This window comes from Serinus canaria, chromosome 6 (assembly GCF_022539315.1).
Source record: "Serinus canaria isolate serCan28SL12 chromosome 6, serCan2020, whole genome shotgun sequence".
Classification (NCBI taxonomy): Eukaryota; Metazoa; Chordata; class Aves; order Passeriformes; family Fringillidae; genus Serinus; species Serinus canaria.
In genome coordinates, this window is record NC_066320.1 from 25,208,468 (window position 1) to 25,227,873 (window position 19,406).

General features: G+C 42.9%; 2 protein-coding genes across 9 annotated transcripts in view; both read left to right on the plus strand.

Annotated features, from left to right (window-relative positions):
- Positions 1-19,406, plus strand: part of SMC3 (structural maintenance of chromosomes 3) — a 1,169,611-nt gene that overhangs the window by 974,019 nt on the left and 176,186 nt on the right. The gene's annotated exons all lie outside the window — the stretch shown is intronic.
- The window catches only part of MXI1 (MAX interactor 1, dimerization protein), a 55,617-nt gene that overhangs the window by 22,133 nt on the left and 14,078 nt on the right, over positions 1-19,406 (plus strand). For 2 of the 4 annotated variants that reach the window (XM_050976257.1, XM_050976258.1), the window contains exons 3-4: positions 5,045-5,074; positions 11,661-11,714. In XM_050976257.1, coding sequence (XP_050832214.1) covers positions 5,045-5,074; positions 11,661-11,714 — 84 coding nt within the window. The remainder of the gene's footprint in view (positions 1-5,044; positions 5,075-11,660; positions 11,715-19,406) is intronic. The other 2 variants (XM_030240988.2, XM_009087195.3) reach the window with 1 other exon arrangement.

Sequence of the window (19,406 nt, forward strand, 5' to 3'; positions counted from 1 at the left end):
ACAGTCTGTTCTATCCCCTCACCTCAGCTCCTCATGGAGAAGAATTTACTCTGGACCTCAAGGCCAGACAGTGTAGAGCATCATGAGGTAGTAATGGCTTAAGATAATTTTTGTCTCTGGTACTGCTTGGAAGGAAACCTTTTGTTAGATTTGCTGATATGCAAGACTGAGGTGATGTTCTCGTTAGATTTGAGCCTGCTACTTGCAAAGGGTGTAAGGGTGGCAGCAGAAGGACTCTTGCTCCTGCTGTGCCATTTTCTGTTCACCTGCATTTTGCTCCTCCTCACTGTAGGAGCTCATGGCAGTGTTGAGTACCATAAGTTGCTGTGTTCCTAAGGCTCCCCTGCAGCTCTCTGAGGGCCAGACTTCTGGGCCTCTCAGAGGTGAGGAGGGTTCACAGCTCCCTTAGAAAGAGCCCTTGAGCATCTCTATCTGGGCAGGAAGAGCTAACTCTTGTGCAGCTTTCATTTGTCTTGCCATTGGCTGGAAGCCTCACAGGCTGCTGGTGATGAAGGTTCTTTGTGGGTTTCCCAGGCTGGCTTCTGCCCTGGCTTCATAGGCTACTGTGGTGTTGATCCACTTGGAACCCTGACAAAACACTGGCAAAACACTTCAGTCAGTAAGTTCTGTTTTGTGGACACAGGTGGATTTAAAATGTAAAAAAGCTGTTGACCACCCTTCTTTTCCATGATTTTATTTTGTCATTTTTGAGGAAAAACTTGCATAAAAGAGAGCAGTAATGATGTTCACTGGTTTCACAAGGGTTGGTTATTCTTGGCTTGGGGAATGGAAGAAGGTATTTCCTGCAGGGGAATTTAGCGGCCCAGTGAATGGGTGTCAGCTGAGCCAGAAGGTGAGTAGGGTTTGTAAAATGAAGAAGAATGAGATTGTTTATGGTGTGATGATGCATAAGCAGGAGACATAGCTGAACCTGAGTGAAGACAGAAAGCAGTTGGCCTGATCTGCAGATGAATGTTCTTGTTTTGCCAGACATGATTCAGGTAACTGTACCTTAATTTTCACAAGCTGGTGGGATATTTCTTTCATTATTAAACTCTTGATAAAGGTGAGTGGGGTGAGTGAATTTGGAGGAGAAGCACTGGGTCTGTGTAGGCATTAAGGACGTACTGGAAGAGGCCCCTTACTTATGGCCAGCAGCACCCTCTGAGACAGCAGTATACCTGTTGTGGTGCAGATGGAGCTCTTGGAATCCTGGACTCCTCTGGAGCCAGGAGCTGATGCCAAATACAGGCAGGAAGATGACCAGCTTCAGGAGAGATGACAGATCGTGGGGTCTAAATGCCATCTGTGTATTGCGTAGGACAAGGGCTCTTGAGGACTGTGTTCTCCTCAGCAGAAAATAGTTACCTCACTGAGAACCCAAACCAAAATGCAGATGTTCTGCTAATGCATGTATTGGCCCATTTATCAATAATAAATGCGTAAACCAGAAAGGTCAGCTGTGTTTAATGTCATGTGGCAGCTTTGTGATTTTAATTACAGTAAAAATTCCGATGACAAATGAATTCAATGCTCTTTAGAGCTTGTTCCTTTCTGCTGCAGTTAGTTGTGTTGCTTACCTGTGCTTGGGCAAAGTTGGGCTGCCTCTGCCATGGTAGAAGAAACTTTATTTAAATAAAGAAAAATGGGGTGAAGTGGCAAATTACTTAGAGAAGCTCATTTACTGGGGGATTTCAGTGTAGCTTAATGTTTCAACAACACCTTGTTACTGTGTTGGATAGCAAGGTTGCAGGCAATATCATTGTAACTGGCACAAAAAGGTTGCTGCATTTGACCTTAAATTAGAATGACTGACAGTTTCTGCTTCCCTCTTTCTTCCTATTCTGTATGCAGTTTCAGGTATCTGGGGTAAATTGGGATAACTTGAGTTTGTCCTCTTCCAACTTTTTGTTGCATAGACAGGGACTGCTCTGCTATTTTTGTTGTTGTTTGCTTGGCTCCTTTATCTTAAGCTTCTGAAAGTCATTCTTGATCTTTTTCCAAGCTGTTTTCAAAATGTAGTGAGCAGGATCCTCCTCCTTAATAACATTTCTTTGGTTTTTAGGAGTAGTTATCAGTTTGGGTATTTTAAATTGACTGCTAAAGAATGACTGCTATAGAAACCTGACTTTTAAATGAGGACCCTGCAGACGGTTTGTGCTGGAGCTACTTTTAAATTGCAGCTGACGTTTTGAGCAGTGCCAGTACATGTGCTTGGTCTTTTGTTTTCCCCTCTGAATGTGTCCATACCCGCCCAGCTCTGGTTTCAGCTTTGCAGGTTCTGCTTGCCCTGTCCACCTGACAGCAGGGATGTGAATTCCCCTGTTCGTGGTCATGCTCAGCAGCAGTGTCCTTGTTCCCTGGGTGGCACAGGCTGTGGCTGACTGTCAGCAGCAGCACAGCAGTGTCACACTGAGCACACTGGTTACTTGCTGCCCTACAGCCAGAGTGTTCCCCAAGTTTTGGCAATAGTTTTCAGCTATGGTGTTCATCCTGGAGCCATCAAAAAGCTGGTGATAGTGCACCAGGATGAGGCCTTGATTTCAGTCTGCTGATAGTCTCTAAGTTCTCAGTTAAGAGATAAAACCAGCTCAGTTAAAGAGATCCAGTTACATTTGTTTCTGTACCTATTTAAGACACTTATTTTTCTGAGTTGTATCAGTACAGGCTCCTCCACTTTTTTCCACTTCACTGACAGCACTGTCCTTGTTTAACTCCAAATAAATCTTAGTAACACATGCAACCCAAAGATGAGGGGTAAAAGCTAATCTTTAGATTAGGAGCTATAGAAAGTTAAATGAGTAATGAACAGAAGAGAGAGGATTTTTTTCCCTTTATGTGTTGTCCAAGCAAAAGGAAACTGGCACAGAAAATTCGAGTTAGTGAATGGTGATAGTGGGGAGCATTGCTGGACTTTTTCCCTGAATTTGGGTGAAATAAAAAAAATGAAAACTTTTCCAGATGGTCCCCAGTGAGACCAAGCAAAACATAGGTAAGAGAAGAAGCCTCCCTGTAGGACTGATTCAATACTGCTGAGATTCTTTTGTTTGCATTCAGCTTCAGTGGGAAGGTGTTGGGGGGTTGCTTTTTTTTCCTTGCCACAGACGTGGTTAAAAGTCACAGCAAATATTTCCTGACGTGGTGAAAAGTCTGTGACCTCTCTCAGTTGTCTTGTTCATCAGAAGGCAGATAGGTAATAAAGAGTCTCCTGTGTGAGAGGAGTAAGGAGAACCTGCTGTTTTAATTTTGTTCACAGCAGTGGGCCAAACTTTGTTCTTTCAGTGCTGGCCTTGGTAATTGGCTCGATATAATACAGGAATTCAAGCCATTGCATATCTTTGGCCTTATAACTGCTAATGTCATAGCCAAGAGGAGTGCACAGTCTCCTGCAGGAACATACAGTAAAAAAGAACAATAAGCATGTTTCAAACTATGGGTGGGCAGTGGTTCTAAAGGGCCTCAGGTCAGTCTTGATTTGGGTCCAAGTTGCCTGGACTAATGAATTTTGCTGGTTTAGACTCAGGAAGGTTGGGGCGGGGGGGTGCATTTGATTTGGGAGATTTTCTGGACTAAATATTATGTTCATGTTTCTGATTCCTGGGAACCAGAATGAAGGCATTCACTACTTTAGGAAGGGAATTCAGGAGTTTTCTCAACATGAAGAGTTTGAGTATAGTGTGCCTTGCCTTTAGGGTGTCCCATGTTCTGCTGAGCAGGGTGGCTTGCACAGGTATATGCCAACATTTTGTTTTTCCTCTGCTCTCAGCCATGGTCAGCTAAGGCTCATTTACCTTGTTTTTTGCAGACATCCACAGTTTAGTAATCATTTTCAATGCAGTTCTAACACCTGTTAGGCACTCCTCCTTCCTTTTTTTGGAGAAGCATTTAATTATGACAGGGTTTCCCTTGGAGCACATCCTCCATTCAGTTCCCTAATTGTAGAATTCTCTGTGGGATTCTCCAGATGGGGGATAGAGGATAATCTTCTCAGAGCTCCGGAAGAAATGTGATGCCAAATTAGAGAAAATAGATCCTTTTTATTAAGCTCTTGGGTTCTTTTTACTCTTATTTTAAGGTGACCTTCTGTTAAAGAGAAATGTTGGACAAATGGCTATCCTTTTAAATAATCCTCAACAACCTTACCTGGGTTAGATTAGAAATCCTGAATGGATTTAAACTTTTTTTGCCACTCATTCTGTCATCACAGAGGCAAGGAGAATGAGCATGTCTGTTTTCCTTTTCCTTCTAGTTGGTTTCATTTTCAAGCTGCAAAGCTCTAAATTAAGGAATACTGGCGGCGTGCTTGGCGTGGTGGGCAGGTATAGAGACAATGCCCCCTCCTTTGTCGAGTGTCACAGTGTCACTTTAAGGGTCACTTCACTGCATGCTGGTGTTGTGGCAGTGCTGTTCCCATTCCCAAGGGGTTTCCAGGCGTCCCACATGGGCTACGCAGTGCCAAAGATGTTTGCAGACATGGCAGTGCTGGCTATCCCATTTTGTGCCCAAATGCTGGCCGTGTCTGCTTCTGCTAAATTGGCTAAATCTGGCATGTGATGGCTGAAGGGCTCCAGGGGCTGTCCCTACAGGGCCAGTTCTGCTGGAAGGAAGGTTCCCTTGTGTTTGATGCACAAATTAATTCTCCATGAGCTCCTGCATTAGAAGATGATACCGATATTTTTATAGTATGAATGAAGAAATTAAAGCACAAAGAAACAACTTCAGTCCTCTACTGAGTTGGTGGCAATGCCAGGAGTCTGGAAGTGACAGGCTCTGGTCCCTTGTTCTAATCATTGCCTCTCTTTGGGATTTTGTGTGCATTTAAGTCGCTAGGGAACATTTTCTTTAGCAGTAAGGGTACCAGCATTTGCACTGGAGGGAAGGAACATCTTGTCAGCAAGGAGGATGAGGTTATAGATTTTAATGTATGTAGTTGGTTGGCTTTGCAGTATGATGTGCCAATGGGGATGTGTGCAGCTTGCAGCAGTTGAACTTCAGTGCTCAGAGGTCAAAGGTGGCTAATCCAATTTTTTTTTTTATTTTCCAGGTCTACGCACAACGAACTAGAAAAGAACCGGTAAGTAGCTAATGAGCTGAATTCTAAGAAATGTAGGCCTGGTGAGTGTAATGTGCTTTGACCTTACTCTCATGCAGGTGCTGTTTGCTCAGCTTAGACAGCTCTGAGTGACCACACTGCATCATGTAGTTTTAAAAGTTGGGGGGAAGACAAAAAAAGGTCTGAAAAAGCAGCTTTGTTTTGGGTTGGGTTTTTTTCTCTCTCTCTCTCTGAAAAGGCAAGAAGTGACCCAGTTTTGTGACTAATCTGTATGCAGAGTAAATACTGTTCTTCTGACACAGTGAAATCTGATTGGGGCACTTTCCATACATGAGGTTGCTACGGGATCAGGTTTCTTGGGCACTGGGTACTATGTGTTACCACGAACCAAAGGCATAGCCCTGTGCTCTGCACCCTCTCCCCCCACCCTGCACTGGGCTGTGATAGACTCTGTAGCACAGAAGAAAATACCATTGTGCAGAGGCTTGGAGCTCTAGCTACCTGTGCTCCTGCAGAGACTCTCCTAACCTGTTCTAGGGTTGTGCCTGTTCATCCTTGAATCTGATGTTTTAGCAAGCCCTGCAGTTTTGTTACTTGGCTGGCTCTTCTATATGACTCAACCCTTTTGTAACAGGAGTTAAAGTAAGATAAATACTATTGAGACAAGGGAGCTAGTTCACACACAGATCAGATTATCGCCTTCCATTCAGGATGCTATAGTTAAGGTTGTGTCAGGGTTTCCATTATAAACTTATCTTGGCTCTTCTGTGGGATTTTAGGGGGGCTGAGGGTGGGTGTCTGTGTTTTTTGTGGCTGCTGTAACAAAGGCGGTGCTTTGGCCAGCTGCTCCTATGAAGAAACCCCCAGGGTGGGAAGGAAAGCTGAGTCTAAATAGGTTGATTGCCTCCTCTTCTCTCTTAGCAGCCATCATTTAACAAGGGATGGAAGGACTGTAAGGATGGCCAAAGACACACAGAGGCTTTGAGCCAAGTGTGTATTTTCATTCAGACAAGATCTTCCCCTGTGGCTTCAAGGGAACTGGAGCTGAGTACCTCATGAATTGTGTTGCCCTCAGTTTCCCCCACATCTGCCTCCCTCTAGCAATGCTGGGAAGCAACTGGGCTTTTGCATGGTGTGGGTGTTTTCTTCCAGCCTCTGCTTCTCCCTCCTGGTATTTTTGAGTATCTACGGAATTGCCATGGTCTTACCTCTCTGTGGATGCAGGGAAGGTTTTTTATTTGGGTTGTGTTGGTCCCTGAGCTTCAGCCTTTCCAGTCCCAGGTTGAGCTGTGTTGAGGAGTGTTGGCTCCTGGGTTTTCCTGTGCTCTCACTGGTTCTATTTGTCAGTGAGGGAAAGAAAATGCAGTCCTTGGGTCTGACCCAGAACTGAAGGTGCTTTTTTCTCCATGACAACAGTAAACCGTCACTAATCTTCAGTATGCTTATTTGCATATCTAATTGTTACTGCAAATGCTGCTTTTACTCAGTACAGCTTTAGAGCAGAGCTGTCTCCATCTTTCCCCGGACCAGCCTTGTCCTATCACATTGGCCAAGTTTGCATGGATATGTGATCATCTTCTTCTAGCCTGAGGGCAGGCAGCAAAACTTCACATTCTGTGTGGGTGAGACCTTAGCAGCCAGTGTTACTTAGTGTCCAGCTAAGGACTCCTATTGACTGATGGGGTTAGAATGTGGTGGGTACCAGTTGTCTGTGTGACTTGAGGAAGTTTCTGCCTTGATTCCCTGTCTTTAACTGAGGACAGTTATATTATCTGAGGTGGGGATACCATAAGGATTAACTATTGACTAGCATGTCAAGAAGTGTTACTTGTGAGAAGAGTGTTATTACTTGAGCTTCCCCTTATGCCTCCTTTTCCTGAATATTGACAAGGTGTTTTCTTGCTGCAAAATTTGTCCTTCCATTTTCAGTTGTTGTAATATCTCTTTCTTCCTCTCCTTTTGTTTGTTATTCTCCTTAGTCCCCTCCTGCTCCAGGCTGAAGATTCCTAACCATCAGCCTTCTCAGCAAGGTCTTTCCTCCAGGGCTTCCCATTCCGGGGCACTGTATTCCAGGTCTTTCTCAGACATGGTTTTACAAGCCTTTGGTTTTCATCCTCTGGGAAGGGCACACGTTTGATCACATTGGGTGCTCTGTACAGGCAAACTCCTGGATCTGGGAACTTTGGTCAGGAGTCTGATGTTCCTGGTTTGGGATTGTCTGTCCCTTGATGCAGATGCTGTGGCTTGATCAGCTACTCACATGTGCAAACCCAGCTAGATGCTGTGGTGCCTTTGCTGTGTTTGCAGTGTTCATTACCAGTGATTTGGGCAGCAAGTTGCATACTGGAAGCATTTATTTTCAAACTCCACAGCAGTGTTTTCTGAGTGAGGGGGATTGCTTCCTGTGTTCCCCAGCTCCATGCTGTGTTGTTAAGTTTGTCAGTGTCTCCAGACCTAACTGTTGAAAATATAAAAGCCCTGATACTAATGGCTTTGTGGTTGACAGGTGCTCATTTTCCCTATTATTTGAGATTATTCCTTCTGAATCTCACTGTTATCTCTATTATTGACACACACTATAATTTTCAAAATTGTCCACTATTAGGTCTCTGACTCTGTTTTTTTCCCCTTCTTGTCTGTGAACAGCAGTTTTCTTATGTTCAGTTAAATTTTGGTTTAACCCATTCAACAATTATACAGAGTTTGTTTCAAGCAGTAGCAAGAGAATATTAGTAAAACAAAATGCTCTTCTCCTTTTTAAATATGTGATTTAACTTGGACTCAGTATTGCAGAGCTGATGATGTTTTAATAGGTACCCCTTTAATGTAGAAAACTCCCTAAAAATGTATTTGAAATATTAAAGCAATTTTTTAAGGTCTACTGCTTGAAAATATTTTACTCCAGAACACTCCACTGGTTCTGCTAAGGAGCTGTTTGATTTGGTACCAAACATTTGCTGTAATATTTAAATTACTCCTCTTCTGGCTTTGATGTGGGTTTTTTTAATTTGAAAAGATTGCAGTGACATTTATATAAGGGACTTAGTTTGTTGTAAAAGATTAAAGTTAATTTATACTTATTATCTGTCATTAATCCTCACACTGAAAAATTTTATTTAATGGGTATGTGTTTCAGTTTATCTCTGCTCAGGATGAGTCATAGCTTGCCTTTAAACAAGAAACCATCATTCTTCTCATCTGCTGCAATATGTAACTAAAATGATATTTTTTAGTCCTTTAACACGCCTACCAAAAAACCTGATGTGTAAGCAACACTCTTCATTGTTTTCTGAAAGAAAACAAGATAAAGCATGTGACTGAAAGATGAAGTTTGCAAGTGTAATGTTTTCTCAAAAAGGATAACATCTGAAATCCAGGTTAAAGGTAAATGCTCTGTGTTATGCAGATAGTGATGTTAGCTATTGTCTGTGAACATTTTAGACACATACCAGTGTTAGGAGGATGTGGTCAGTGTGGTATTATGGGAAAGACACACAGCTCTGAGGTGACATCCTGCTGCTCTGTGAAGTGGCAGTTCTGGTAGACCAATACAGTGGTGATGTCTGTCAGAAAAGTTACATCTCCTGACAGAGCAAGAAAGAGTTTTGTAATGCTGTTGGTCAGATTTAAAAAATAAAAACAAAAAAAAACCCCAGCATTTTTCTGAAGATCATACATTGTTCTATTAGGTTTTGATGATGATTGCTTTTAATGCAGCAGAAGGAAGGAAAACAAAGCTGAGTAATTGGGTAAAGAATGAGTTATGAGAGCATATTTTTCTTATGGTAACAATAATTCAGTTCAAACAAAAGATAAATCAAGGAGGTAAAGAGGCCTCAGGATCACTGAAAATAGAATTTTCTGAATATCTTTCAGAATTTGTGGCTTTGCAAAAGTACTTTATTTAGAAAGAAAAAGGAAAAAGTCTAAAGGAGACAAACTTCTAAACCAAATTGCTAAAAATTTGTTTCGTGTAAAAGCACAGAGTGAAGCGGTGTAACATCCTTTCTCTCTGATATCTTCTGACATGATCAGAAGCAAATAAGACAAACACATAGCAAGGATCAAGTACTGTGGTTTTTAGCTTGACTCTTACCAAAATTCCCCATCTTGTGGCTCCTCACCCTTTCTTTCTTTGACGTGAGAGACTGTTTATTGCAGAGTGGTTTTCCAAGGCGGTTTCTCACCCAGAGCTGACTCTTGTGCTCAGTTGCCTATCTGAGGTAGTGGATAAGATAAAAACCCTACTGAAAGTTGAGGAGAGAACAATGACCTGGGTCAGCTTGCACTGAAACATGGGGGCCTTCTGAGGCTCTGCAGCATTTGCACCGTTTGGTTCTGTTTCTTTAGAACAAGGGCTTTGAGTGTGTCTTAGGAAAAGCTTTTAAGGTAGAGCTTTTAAATAGTGAGACAAGCTGTCTAGGCTGGGAAAGATAGAAGGAAGGGAAATGAAAGTATGGTGAATCCTTGCTACTCTGAATAGACAAGGATGATTGTGCTTTTGTAGTGCTATATATACTTGCCAAGGCAATCTGATCAGTGTTTGTCTTGAACCAACTAATCAATGTGGTGTTGAGTTCAGTGCTATTTATCAGGAGAGCTGGAACAAGAAACTAATCCAGTAAATTTCATTTGTTCTCTGGAGTGGGCTTTGTTTTCATGCTAACTTCATGTAGCAAACGTTGACAGTACATATTGTTTCCCTCATTAATAAAACTTGGAATCTGTGATGTTCTTTGCAGCAGTCAAACCGTATCCAGCACAGCTGAGCATGCATCTTTCTTTGACACATCCAAAGGTCAGAGATGCACTGATCCAACTTTCTCCTTGTGGGAACTGTAGCTAAACTCTCCTGTCTCCAAGGCCAGTGTGGAACAAGAGCTGGAGGTAGTTAGCTGTCTTCAACTCTGTTGTTTGGATGACAGATGCCTCTGTTTTCAGCTGGGACTAACAATTTTCAACAGAGCTGCAGCATGTTTCTCTGTTTTAGGAGATCTGGATAACTTATTGCAGTGCTGTTGCTGTTTTTGCTTAACCTGGAGAGGGTGAAGCTGGTGGGTTTTGGAGTAAGGCTGTCAGAGAGCTGTTCTTTCTGGGTGCATTCAGGCCAGCATTATTTAGTGTCAGTCTCTCTTTTGCTATTTCTTTGCATTGCTCTGAGAACTCGCCAGTCACTGGGGAAGGCTGACCACCACACTTGCTCATGCAAAGTGCCTCCTTGGGCAGAAGCAGCATTTTGATTCAGTTACAACTGAAAGTCTGCAAAGGCTTTGTTTCACATTGGCTGGGCTGCTGAACATTCTGAACTCTGAGTACAGCTGCTGCAAAGGGACAGTTAGTCTCCATGCCAAGATTTGAAGCAAAATGATCCCCATTTCATTTCAAGTCTTTTAGTACTGCTCATATAGGAATTTCTAGTTTCAATATGATTTATTTTTTATTCCAAGTGATGCAGTGAAGAATGTATGCATGCCTGTCATCCTTTCTGCTCCCAGATCTCTGCACCTCCCTTAGGAATCCAATAGCTGTTGAAGAAAGAAGAGGAATAAAAACAATACTACTATTTTGGATAAACTGTCACAAAGAAAAATGGTTTTGTTTCAACAATGTTGCACAATAAAATCACTGTTATAAGCCATTTTTCAGAAACAGATATTTATCACAAAGCCCTCCTTAACTAAGATGTGTTTGGGGCACTTTCTGATGTGTTTTTCTCCCATGGTGTAGAAAGAACTGTCAGCACAATCTGCTTGGCCTTGTCATAATGGTCTGATGCTGAGAATCCTTTCATCATCCTGCCTCCCAGAAGGGAGACCTGAGAGGAAACCCCCATCTTCGAAAGAAACATTCTCTGCAGTCAGGTCTCTGCACCAAATCAGAGGCCACCAATCTGATTTAGAGTGCAGCGTTGCCAGCTGTGGTCCCTGAATCTCTTCCGAAACTTGCATCCTCAGATTTCTACTTGGATGCATTGCCATAGTTTTGTTTCAGGTTAAACCCTCTCCAGTTCTGTATATTTATGGCTGTCCTCAAAAAATTATAAAGACTGGGCAAATCCCCTCTCTAATCAATGAGCTTGGACCTGTGGTCTCAAGTAGGAAGTCAAGCATTCAGCTTTCCTGGCTCCATTTTCAGTCATGTCATGGCTCTGTACTTACCATCTCTCTCCTAAATGGATCTCTGGAGACTTTACAGGCTTGCTGTGTTTTTTTTGCAGGGTGCTCTTTGAGGTGCTGAGAGCCAGCAGTCCTGATGGAACAATTTTTCTTGTTCAAGTGACTAACATTGCTCGTGGGCCTGAAAGCATTGCTAGCTAAAAGCCAGTTGGGAATTTCTTCTGTAGGAAAGATGAGGTAATAGGAGCATAATGTTGAGACAGATCACCTGTTAACAACAAATTTCAGGACCATGTACCTTTGAGGCAGAAGTTGGAGTTGTGTATGTTGATCTACATCTGGTACATGTAATAATGTAGCTCATGCAGACTTGTAATAACCAAAGGAAGTGGGGTAGGAAATGAAGGAAACATGCTTTTATTCTCTTTTCTGTATGTGGCCCATTTTTATCAAATTGGCAGCTTGGATAACCTCTAACCTTATATTGCAAGGGAACATGGGAAGAATAGGATGCCCCAGATGTCTCCTGGTGTGACCTATGCCAGGTAAGAAGCAGAAACATGCACAGAGCTGGTGCCTGGATGAAGAAAAGGAGCAGGGACAAGGTTGCATTGACCCAGTCCTTTGCTTCATTGATCCAGATCTCTGGCTGGTTGCTTGCCCTTTCTCTCCTTCTCTTCCCTCTCCCACCTTCCTTCAAAACTTCATGCTCACTGCTTGTGTCTCTCTCAGTGTCCTTCTGTCCCCTCAGCACCTCAGCAAATGGTGCTGGTCACCCTGAGTAATTTGCATAGCTGTGGGCCAACAGACCTCAGAGGTTTCCTCCCAAACAGTGCATGAGAAAATCATAAAACAATTAAATAAGCAATGTGAAGCCAAGGGTCAGGAATTCTACTCACATGAAACAAGAGGATAAAATGGACAGGGCTACGTCAGGGGCATGGCAGAATATAGCAGTAGATGGTGTAATCTACCAGTGTTCCTTCTGTCCTTGGAAGTTTGAATTTTATGGAAATACAGATCATCTCTGCCTAGTGTTCTTTGTGGTTGTTCCTTACAGTGCCTGTGCAAAATTGGAGTATCCTGTTTTTCAGAGGTGAAGCAGACTTAAGTCTGTTAGATGCAGGCTGAATCTCAAATAAAGATTTTGGATTTGTCTGAGTCTGAAGGAATGCAGAGGAATCCCTACATGAGTCAGGTTTTCAGCCCAGTGTGCCATTAAGAAGGCCTAGGGGCTGTCTTTTGAAGCTATACTTTATGGGTTCACTGCTGCCTGAGCATCACTTCCCATTAGCCATGTAATAAGATTTTCTGTCCCTCTTGCCTGTTAATTATTTACCTTTGAGAGTACATTCATAAAGCAACATGACTTATTTAGGGGAAAAATGAAAAGCTCTTGCAAAGCATGGATGCCTTTTCTCTTTTCTTTTTTGTTTTTTTTTTTTGCTTGGGAGTTCAGTGCTTATAAGACTCAGGACGAAGAACAGATTGCTGTAAATGGTAGATTTTGCAAATGAGCATGTTCAGCTCACAAAAGGTGAGGCAGGAACGGGGATGTAGCAGTTACAGAATGATCTTGTAACTGTCTGTACAAGGGTTTCTGCACAGGAGGGGCTGATGGAAAGGAGGATTGGTACAGAAAAGCTTATTCATGAAGCCACCAGTGGAAACAGGACATGAGTTTGAAATGCACCGTTACTTTTATAGAAGCAGACTCTGTGCATGGTATCAGTGGGTTCACACATGGTCCAGACTGATAGCAGTTCCTATGGTAAGGGTGTGGTTTTTATCATGGTAGGTAGTAAACAGCTGCACAAAATTTAGTCATGCTTGCAAAGTCAAGTGCAGGCTGCTATCTCTGAGTAGTCTGGTTGCTGAGCCAGGGCGAAATATCTAAAAGCATCTGAATCATTTAGAAGCACAGCTCTTAATGGCTCTCGGTGAATACTTGCTCCTTCACTTGGGCAGTTGTTGCTCCTCTCTGGTTGTCTCTACAGTGCTGTAGTTATGCCGAGTCATTTGGGGAGCAGTGCCAAGGGTTCCTTACTGTCCAGGACAGTGAATAATGCAAAAACAAAAGGAGGGCATTTGATAGACACTGCTCTTTTCATGTAGTGAAAGGGCAAGGACTCTTCCACATGGGTGAAGGCTGGCAAAGCCATACAACCATCGGGAGGGATATGTGGAAAGGTAGTTGATGCCAGACTTCATTTTACTGCTTATTTGTGTATGGGAAGATCTCCCTGTGAGCATCCCAGGAAAGAAAAGGAACAGAACAGGAAGGTTCAGAAGTGAGATCAACCCTGAGGAACCCACTGTGACTGCAACTAGCCTTGAAGAAGAGTCTGGTCAGCCAAGAGTCTTCCAGGACCCGACAACAGGAAACCACCAGCATTTCCATGTGCTGCTGCAGTGTACGTGATCTCCTCTTTCTCTCAGAGCTGGACTGTGCAGAGGGATTGCTTTGGCTCTCCCAGGAAGTTCTGGGCAATGTGTCCTCCACATTTTCCTCTCAGGAGAGACTTTACAGTACTACATAAAGACACAACCTGCTGAAGAGTTGGGTAATTAATTCTAATTCCACATGGTCAAAGCCCAGCCCTTAGATGGGAATTGTTCTGCTCCTTCTGGAAACTCAATGAAATTGTTCAAATGAGTCATTCTAAAAGGAAGAGCAGGGCAGCAGGTTTCTTGTAGAAAACAGAGGTTGCTTTGTATCTCCCATGTCTTTTATTTCCACCTATTTGGCCTTGTTCCCTGGACTGGGTTGAGTTGTGGGTTGCCCAATCAGGTTTTGCCCAGCTGAGTGAGAATCTTCTATACAGCTTGGAAAATACCATTGATGAGCTACCCCGGTAGTGCCAGGGGGCCGAGCGTGGGGTGAGTACTTTGCGCCTTTGCCCAGATGCACGCTTACGTGCAAGCACTCTCAAAGAGCTTGCAGTTAAAAGCTACGTGCCCTTCTCTTTTTAACAGGGGAAGGCAGCCCCAGCTGTGTATACAGCTTGGTGTTTCCCTTTGATCTGTGTTTGTTTCCAGTGTTTCTCAGAGAGTGGATCCTGACGCTCCTCAGAGCTGTCTGCCCTTTTCCAAGTTTGCAGCTGTGTAACTGCAAAGCTTGCTGGGGTGCAGCTGGTTTCAGCAGTTTGGGTGGGGGGTTCCTTTTCCCTGCAATCCCTCCTCTTGTTTGCTTTGCTCCTGGTCCTTCCTTGCCAACCTGCACGGCAGGGAGCTGTTTCATTCTGCTAGTGGAAACAGTGTCTTGCAGATGCCTCAAGATCCTCCCTTTTACTTTGCCCGCTTGCTCCTACACACATGGCATCAATGCCCTTTGCGAGCTGCAACTGCCACTCTGGAGCAGATCTTCTACTCTCAAAGAGGTTTCTGGAGACTCAGCACGCTGTCCCTGCAATTGGCACAGGCCCTGTATCTAAAGGAGAGCAAGAAACTGTGTTCTTCAGATTTCTGTGGTTTCTGAAGTTTTCTGAAGCTCTCAGGGATGGAGCTGAGAGGGGCCTACAGTACTTATTTTGTGTCCTCATCCCAAGGCAGGATAAGCTCCATCTAAACCTTTTCTGCCAGGTGCCAATCTAGCATGGCCTTAAAAGCATTTGACAGCAGGATTGCATAGGGAAACAGTGCAGCCTATTGCCCTGATTAACTGTGGTTACTGCTAGAAAGTTTTGTCTAACGTCTGACTAAGAAGAAAATTATTTCAGCATTGTTCAAGGGAAGAAAAAAAGCCATCCAAAGCTGAGTGCGTCTGTGAGTGTGAAGAGTCCCAAATGCTGAATATAGCAGTCAACCTTCCTAGCAAGAGTCACTCTGTTAGACCCTCAAAGTATGCTGAGAAGTTCTGGCTGACATAGGCAAATGTGGAGAACAAAAAACATGGATCTTTTCTTTTTCCAGTGTGTGCATTTCCCACTTCACCTAACCCAAAGAGCAACTTTGATGCGAAAAAAAGTGGGAAACTGATGGGAGCACTTCATCTCTCATGGATATTCTATGTAATATTGACCCTCTTAGGAAATGTGCAGAGCCTGTTCTCTGTGGTGTGAGCTCTTTTAAACTTTTCTTGGCTTGGAGAAGCAGCTTACAGGCTTGGTATTCACTGGAAAAAGCACATATGGGGATACATTTCAGTGAAGGGATTGCAAAAGGAGAGGAGAAGCAAAATTTTATATCTACTGTCATATACTTCAGGAAAATATGTGAATGCTCTCTGGAGTGATGAGTGTCTTGGAGTTTCTTTGAGTTGTATGTTGTGGGTGCAAAGAGTACTCGTGGTGGGGAAAGAGCAGAATGGGAAGGGGTTTGTACTGTGTGCTGGGCACACTGGAAGTGTTCAGCAGCTGTCAGAGTGGAAAGATGTGGTACACAAGCAGGGGACTCCCATAAGCCCTCCAGGCTGGCTCCCAGGTCTGTGCAGACAGCACTGGCTTGTGCTTTCCCTCAGCCATCCAGGAAAAGCAAATTGCATGAGGTGCTCGAAGAATTTTTTTATTTTTTCCATTTCTAAGGAGCTTTTTTTAATTATTGTTCTGTTATTTAAAGTGAAAAATATGATTAAACTTGCCAACTCTTGTAATCTTCCCTACAATTCTGGTGGTACTTGGGGCAACCCCGCGCCCAGAGTTAAATGTTTCCTATCCCCCACACAGAACCAATGAGCCTGTGTAACCTTTGTATTTAAGAAACAGAGAGAAGAGGAAACATCCTATGTTAGTGTTTGTTTTTTAGAATAGTGTGATGTCTGAGCTACTGTGGTGTATATTTTTTAATGGGGCCTAAACCATAATGGGATTAACAGTAGGACATCAGAAGCTAAAGGGTTTTAAGAAGTAAAAAGCTTTATGACTGTGTGATTGCAGTGTCAACAATACAGCCTTCATCTTGGCTTCCTGATGGTGACTAAATTCCTTTGAAATTCTATCTTGAGAATTTCTTAGGACAGAGATAACAGAGGATCTCAGATAGATTTTTGTTGCATATATGGAGTAGTGAGGAATTACTGATCCATTTTGGGAAATGTGGCCATGTTGTACTCTGAGCCTCATTAACTACCAGAGGAAGCTGGATGAATTGGTTTCCAGAGAATCCCAGACTCTTGGCTCTTCCCACACCTTTGTCATTGCTGAGCTACATGAGCACCAGAAAACCAGGAGTAGTTGTAGCTGTGCAGTACTGTATAAAGGAATTAGGATTAGCTCCATTTTGTGGATGAGTTGTGTGTACTTCAGTTCCTGAAGGATTTCCCTGGGGTCATGCAAGCTGTCTGTGGATAGGTTTGATTCTCACTTAAATGTCCTGCCTGCTGCATAACCCTTTCCTGCTTGTGGAAATGTCATCTCCGGTTTGCTACTTTGCTCTTCCTGAAAGTGCCTGCAAGCTCTGCTGGCTCCTGGCTAGCACAGCACTAGGAAAGTCAAAAAGTTCCTCCTCCTGGTTTGTAGTTTGGCTCTCATGCTGAGGAAACACACCACGGGCTCTCTCTAGGTGAATTGTGTTTGGAGAAAATTACCTTTTTTTTTTGTTGTTTTTAGCTATGATTTTAACAGTAGTGTTTTTTGAAACCATCAAGGAGTCATCCCAGGATGGGATGTAACATAGAAAATAAAATATCTGATTGGCGAAGCAGTACTGAATCTTGCCTAAATTCATGAGGCCCTGAGAGTGACATAAGCACTACAAAAGAGCAAGGAAGGAGGGTGAGATTGTGATTATAAAGTGGTACTGCTGCAGGTATTTCCGTAAGGTCATGTGGTTATTTTCTTAATACTGCTCTGATAGCAGAGCAAATGGAAACCAGTTTCCATCAGCAAGCATAAGGCAGCCAATCCTCCTACAAATGTTACTTTACTCAACTACAGCTGTTCTTTGTTTGGAGAATCAAATTTGTATCCATTTGTGGCATTGAAGACCCAGACATGGGTCATAATGATCTTCTTCAGCTGATCAAAGTTCACTAGGTAGAGCATCCTGTACTTAATATGATTTTTGAGCCCTATTGGAAGCACTAGAAGTTTTGGAGTGGAGCTGAAGCAAATGGAACAATTTGCATGTCTTACAGATATATTTTTTCTTGCTTCCAGCCCAGAGAAGTTGTTTCCAAGCAGCCAGCTCCATGCTTTTTCCTTGTTTGAGGTTTGAGCCATCTTGCATCTCTTGGCCTTCATACACTCCTACAGGAGAGAAAGAAGATATAAGGAAGGTGCCCAGTTAAAGGGAAGGGGCAAGGGAGGGGTTTTGTGTTGTTCTTTTCCCCTGAAGTTTATATTGTTTTAATTTTCTAGACAATAAACTTGGATCCTCTTTGGAAGAACTGTATTAAGAAAGTTTGTATTAGCACATCACACCAGCTAAACAGAGGCAAGGTGTGTTTTCACACTCTCTGGTGCCTCCTTTCAAAAACTTTTATTTTTCTGGTACCTCTCTATGTGTGAGTTCAGGACATGGCTCACCTGCTGTCAGTGTGCTGGGAGCTATGCTCTGTTCAGGCTCCCCTCCTGAGTAACAAGTATAGGTAACTTGAGTTGAATTAAAACCATTTGTCACTTAATGTTAGCCAACTCCTAGCCTCTTGAAATACTGTATTGCTGGTTTTTCTGTGCAAAAATCTTTATATCCAGTAGGAAAAGTACTGCTAGGATGTCTTAAGTTCTCCTTCCTATTGCTTTTTTTCCAAACATACATCAAAGAATGACCTTGGTTGGTAATTCATGTTCCTTGGGAAGTTTGAGGTTAAATTTAAAATAATTTTACAAGGTGAAATTACATGCACTGCTTCCCTTGTTCCAGATGTATGCCCTCTATACCTGAAAGGTGCAGTAGATATTTGATGACTCCCTAAATATTTCTGACAGTGTGAAGAGATATTAGATGAAGAGCACATGCTTTCCTTCTGGCATAAAAGATTTTGTGTAAACAAGTGTGTCAAATGTACATTCTTAGAATATACTTTCATTAGGAGTTTTCTTCCATTAGGTAAGCTTCAGAAAATGAATGTGATGGAAAAATTCTTAGTGGTTATAACTTACCTGTGTAGTTTTAAAAATTATGTTAATGACGAAAAGAACTTCTAGTACCAGATAAGAATTCATTCTTGATATTGACAAATTTCCCTCTCATGATTTTAAAAACAGAAAATACATTTTCCCAAATAGCAAGTTAATAGCATCCTTTACTTTCTCAGTGATGTACAAATGTCTGTCTTATGAAGCAAATGCTTGCTTTGTTCAGCTGGCTAATGAAAGTACAAGTTTGAAACCTGACTGTGTCTGGAAGGCATCTAAGTCCAAGGTCTCTTTCAGTGGCATTGCAAAGAAACAGGGGCTCTGAGGTACTGTGTGTGCTTCTACTGCTATGACACCCTGTGGACCAGGGGCAGCTTTTCTGCTGTAGGCAGGAGATCAGTCCCTGGCTACTCTCCAGCTGCCTGCTGCGAAGCTGTCTGCCACCTCGGGTTCTGCCATGCTCAAGTGCAGGCATGGGTCTTCAAGGGTCCCTGCAGATCCTTGCTAATTCCTCTGTTTTCTGGTGTGCACCATCTTTGATTTCTTCTGGAGAGGCTGGAAGGACCTGGTGGCAGTAGATCTGAGCTGGAGAACTTTCCCATTGCCTGGCAGTTTTAGAGGCCATTAAGGATTATGGAGTGAGAACATCTCTGCTTCTCAGTGTTTGACTGCAGAAGCCTTGCAGGAGCCCAAAATACCTTTTCACTTCAAAGGCATTGTGCTTAGCCAGGAAACCTCTGATGAAGAGAATAATCAAGAATAGCTGGAGAGTTTGGGAAGTCTTGGCTGTCTTTGCCGGTGACCTAATTCTAGCAGTAAAGCTGAAAATCCATAGATTGCAGCAAAGCAGGTTAGTGCCTCCTCTGCAAGGAGGCAGGTTTCTGATGAATGGCACAGCTGCTTTGCAGGCATGTTGGCAGTGTGCAGGAGGACTCTGCACTGTCTTGGCTTTGAGAACACTGTGTATCCCTAGAAGGATAATTACAATGGTGTTAGTGAGAACCAGGGCACAGGACACCGCTGGCTATTTAAAGAACAGGTCTATTTTTAATCACCTTTTAACAAAGATGGAGTTTTTATTAGACTGGGCTTTATAATTAACCAGCCTGGGTTGTATGTTGATGTTTACAGCTTTCTTTGCGTGTTCCCTGATAGTCAAATTCAGGATTGTAACTGTATCTCATGGCCAAGGTAGGAAATTGCAATACCTGCATGCTTGGC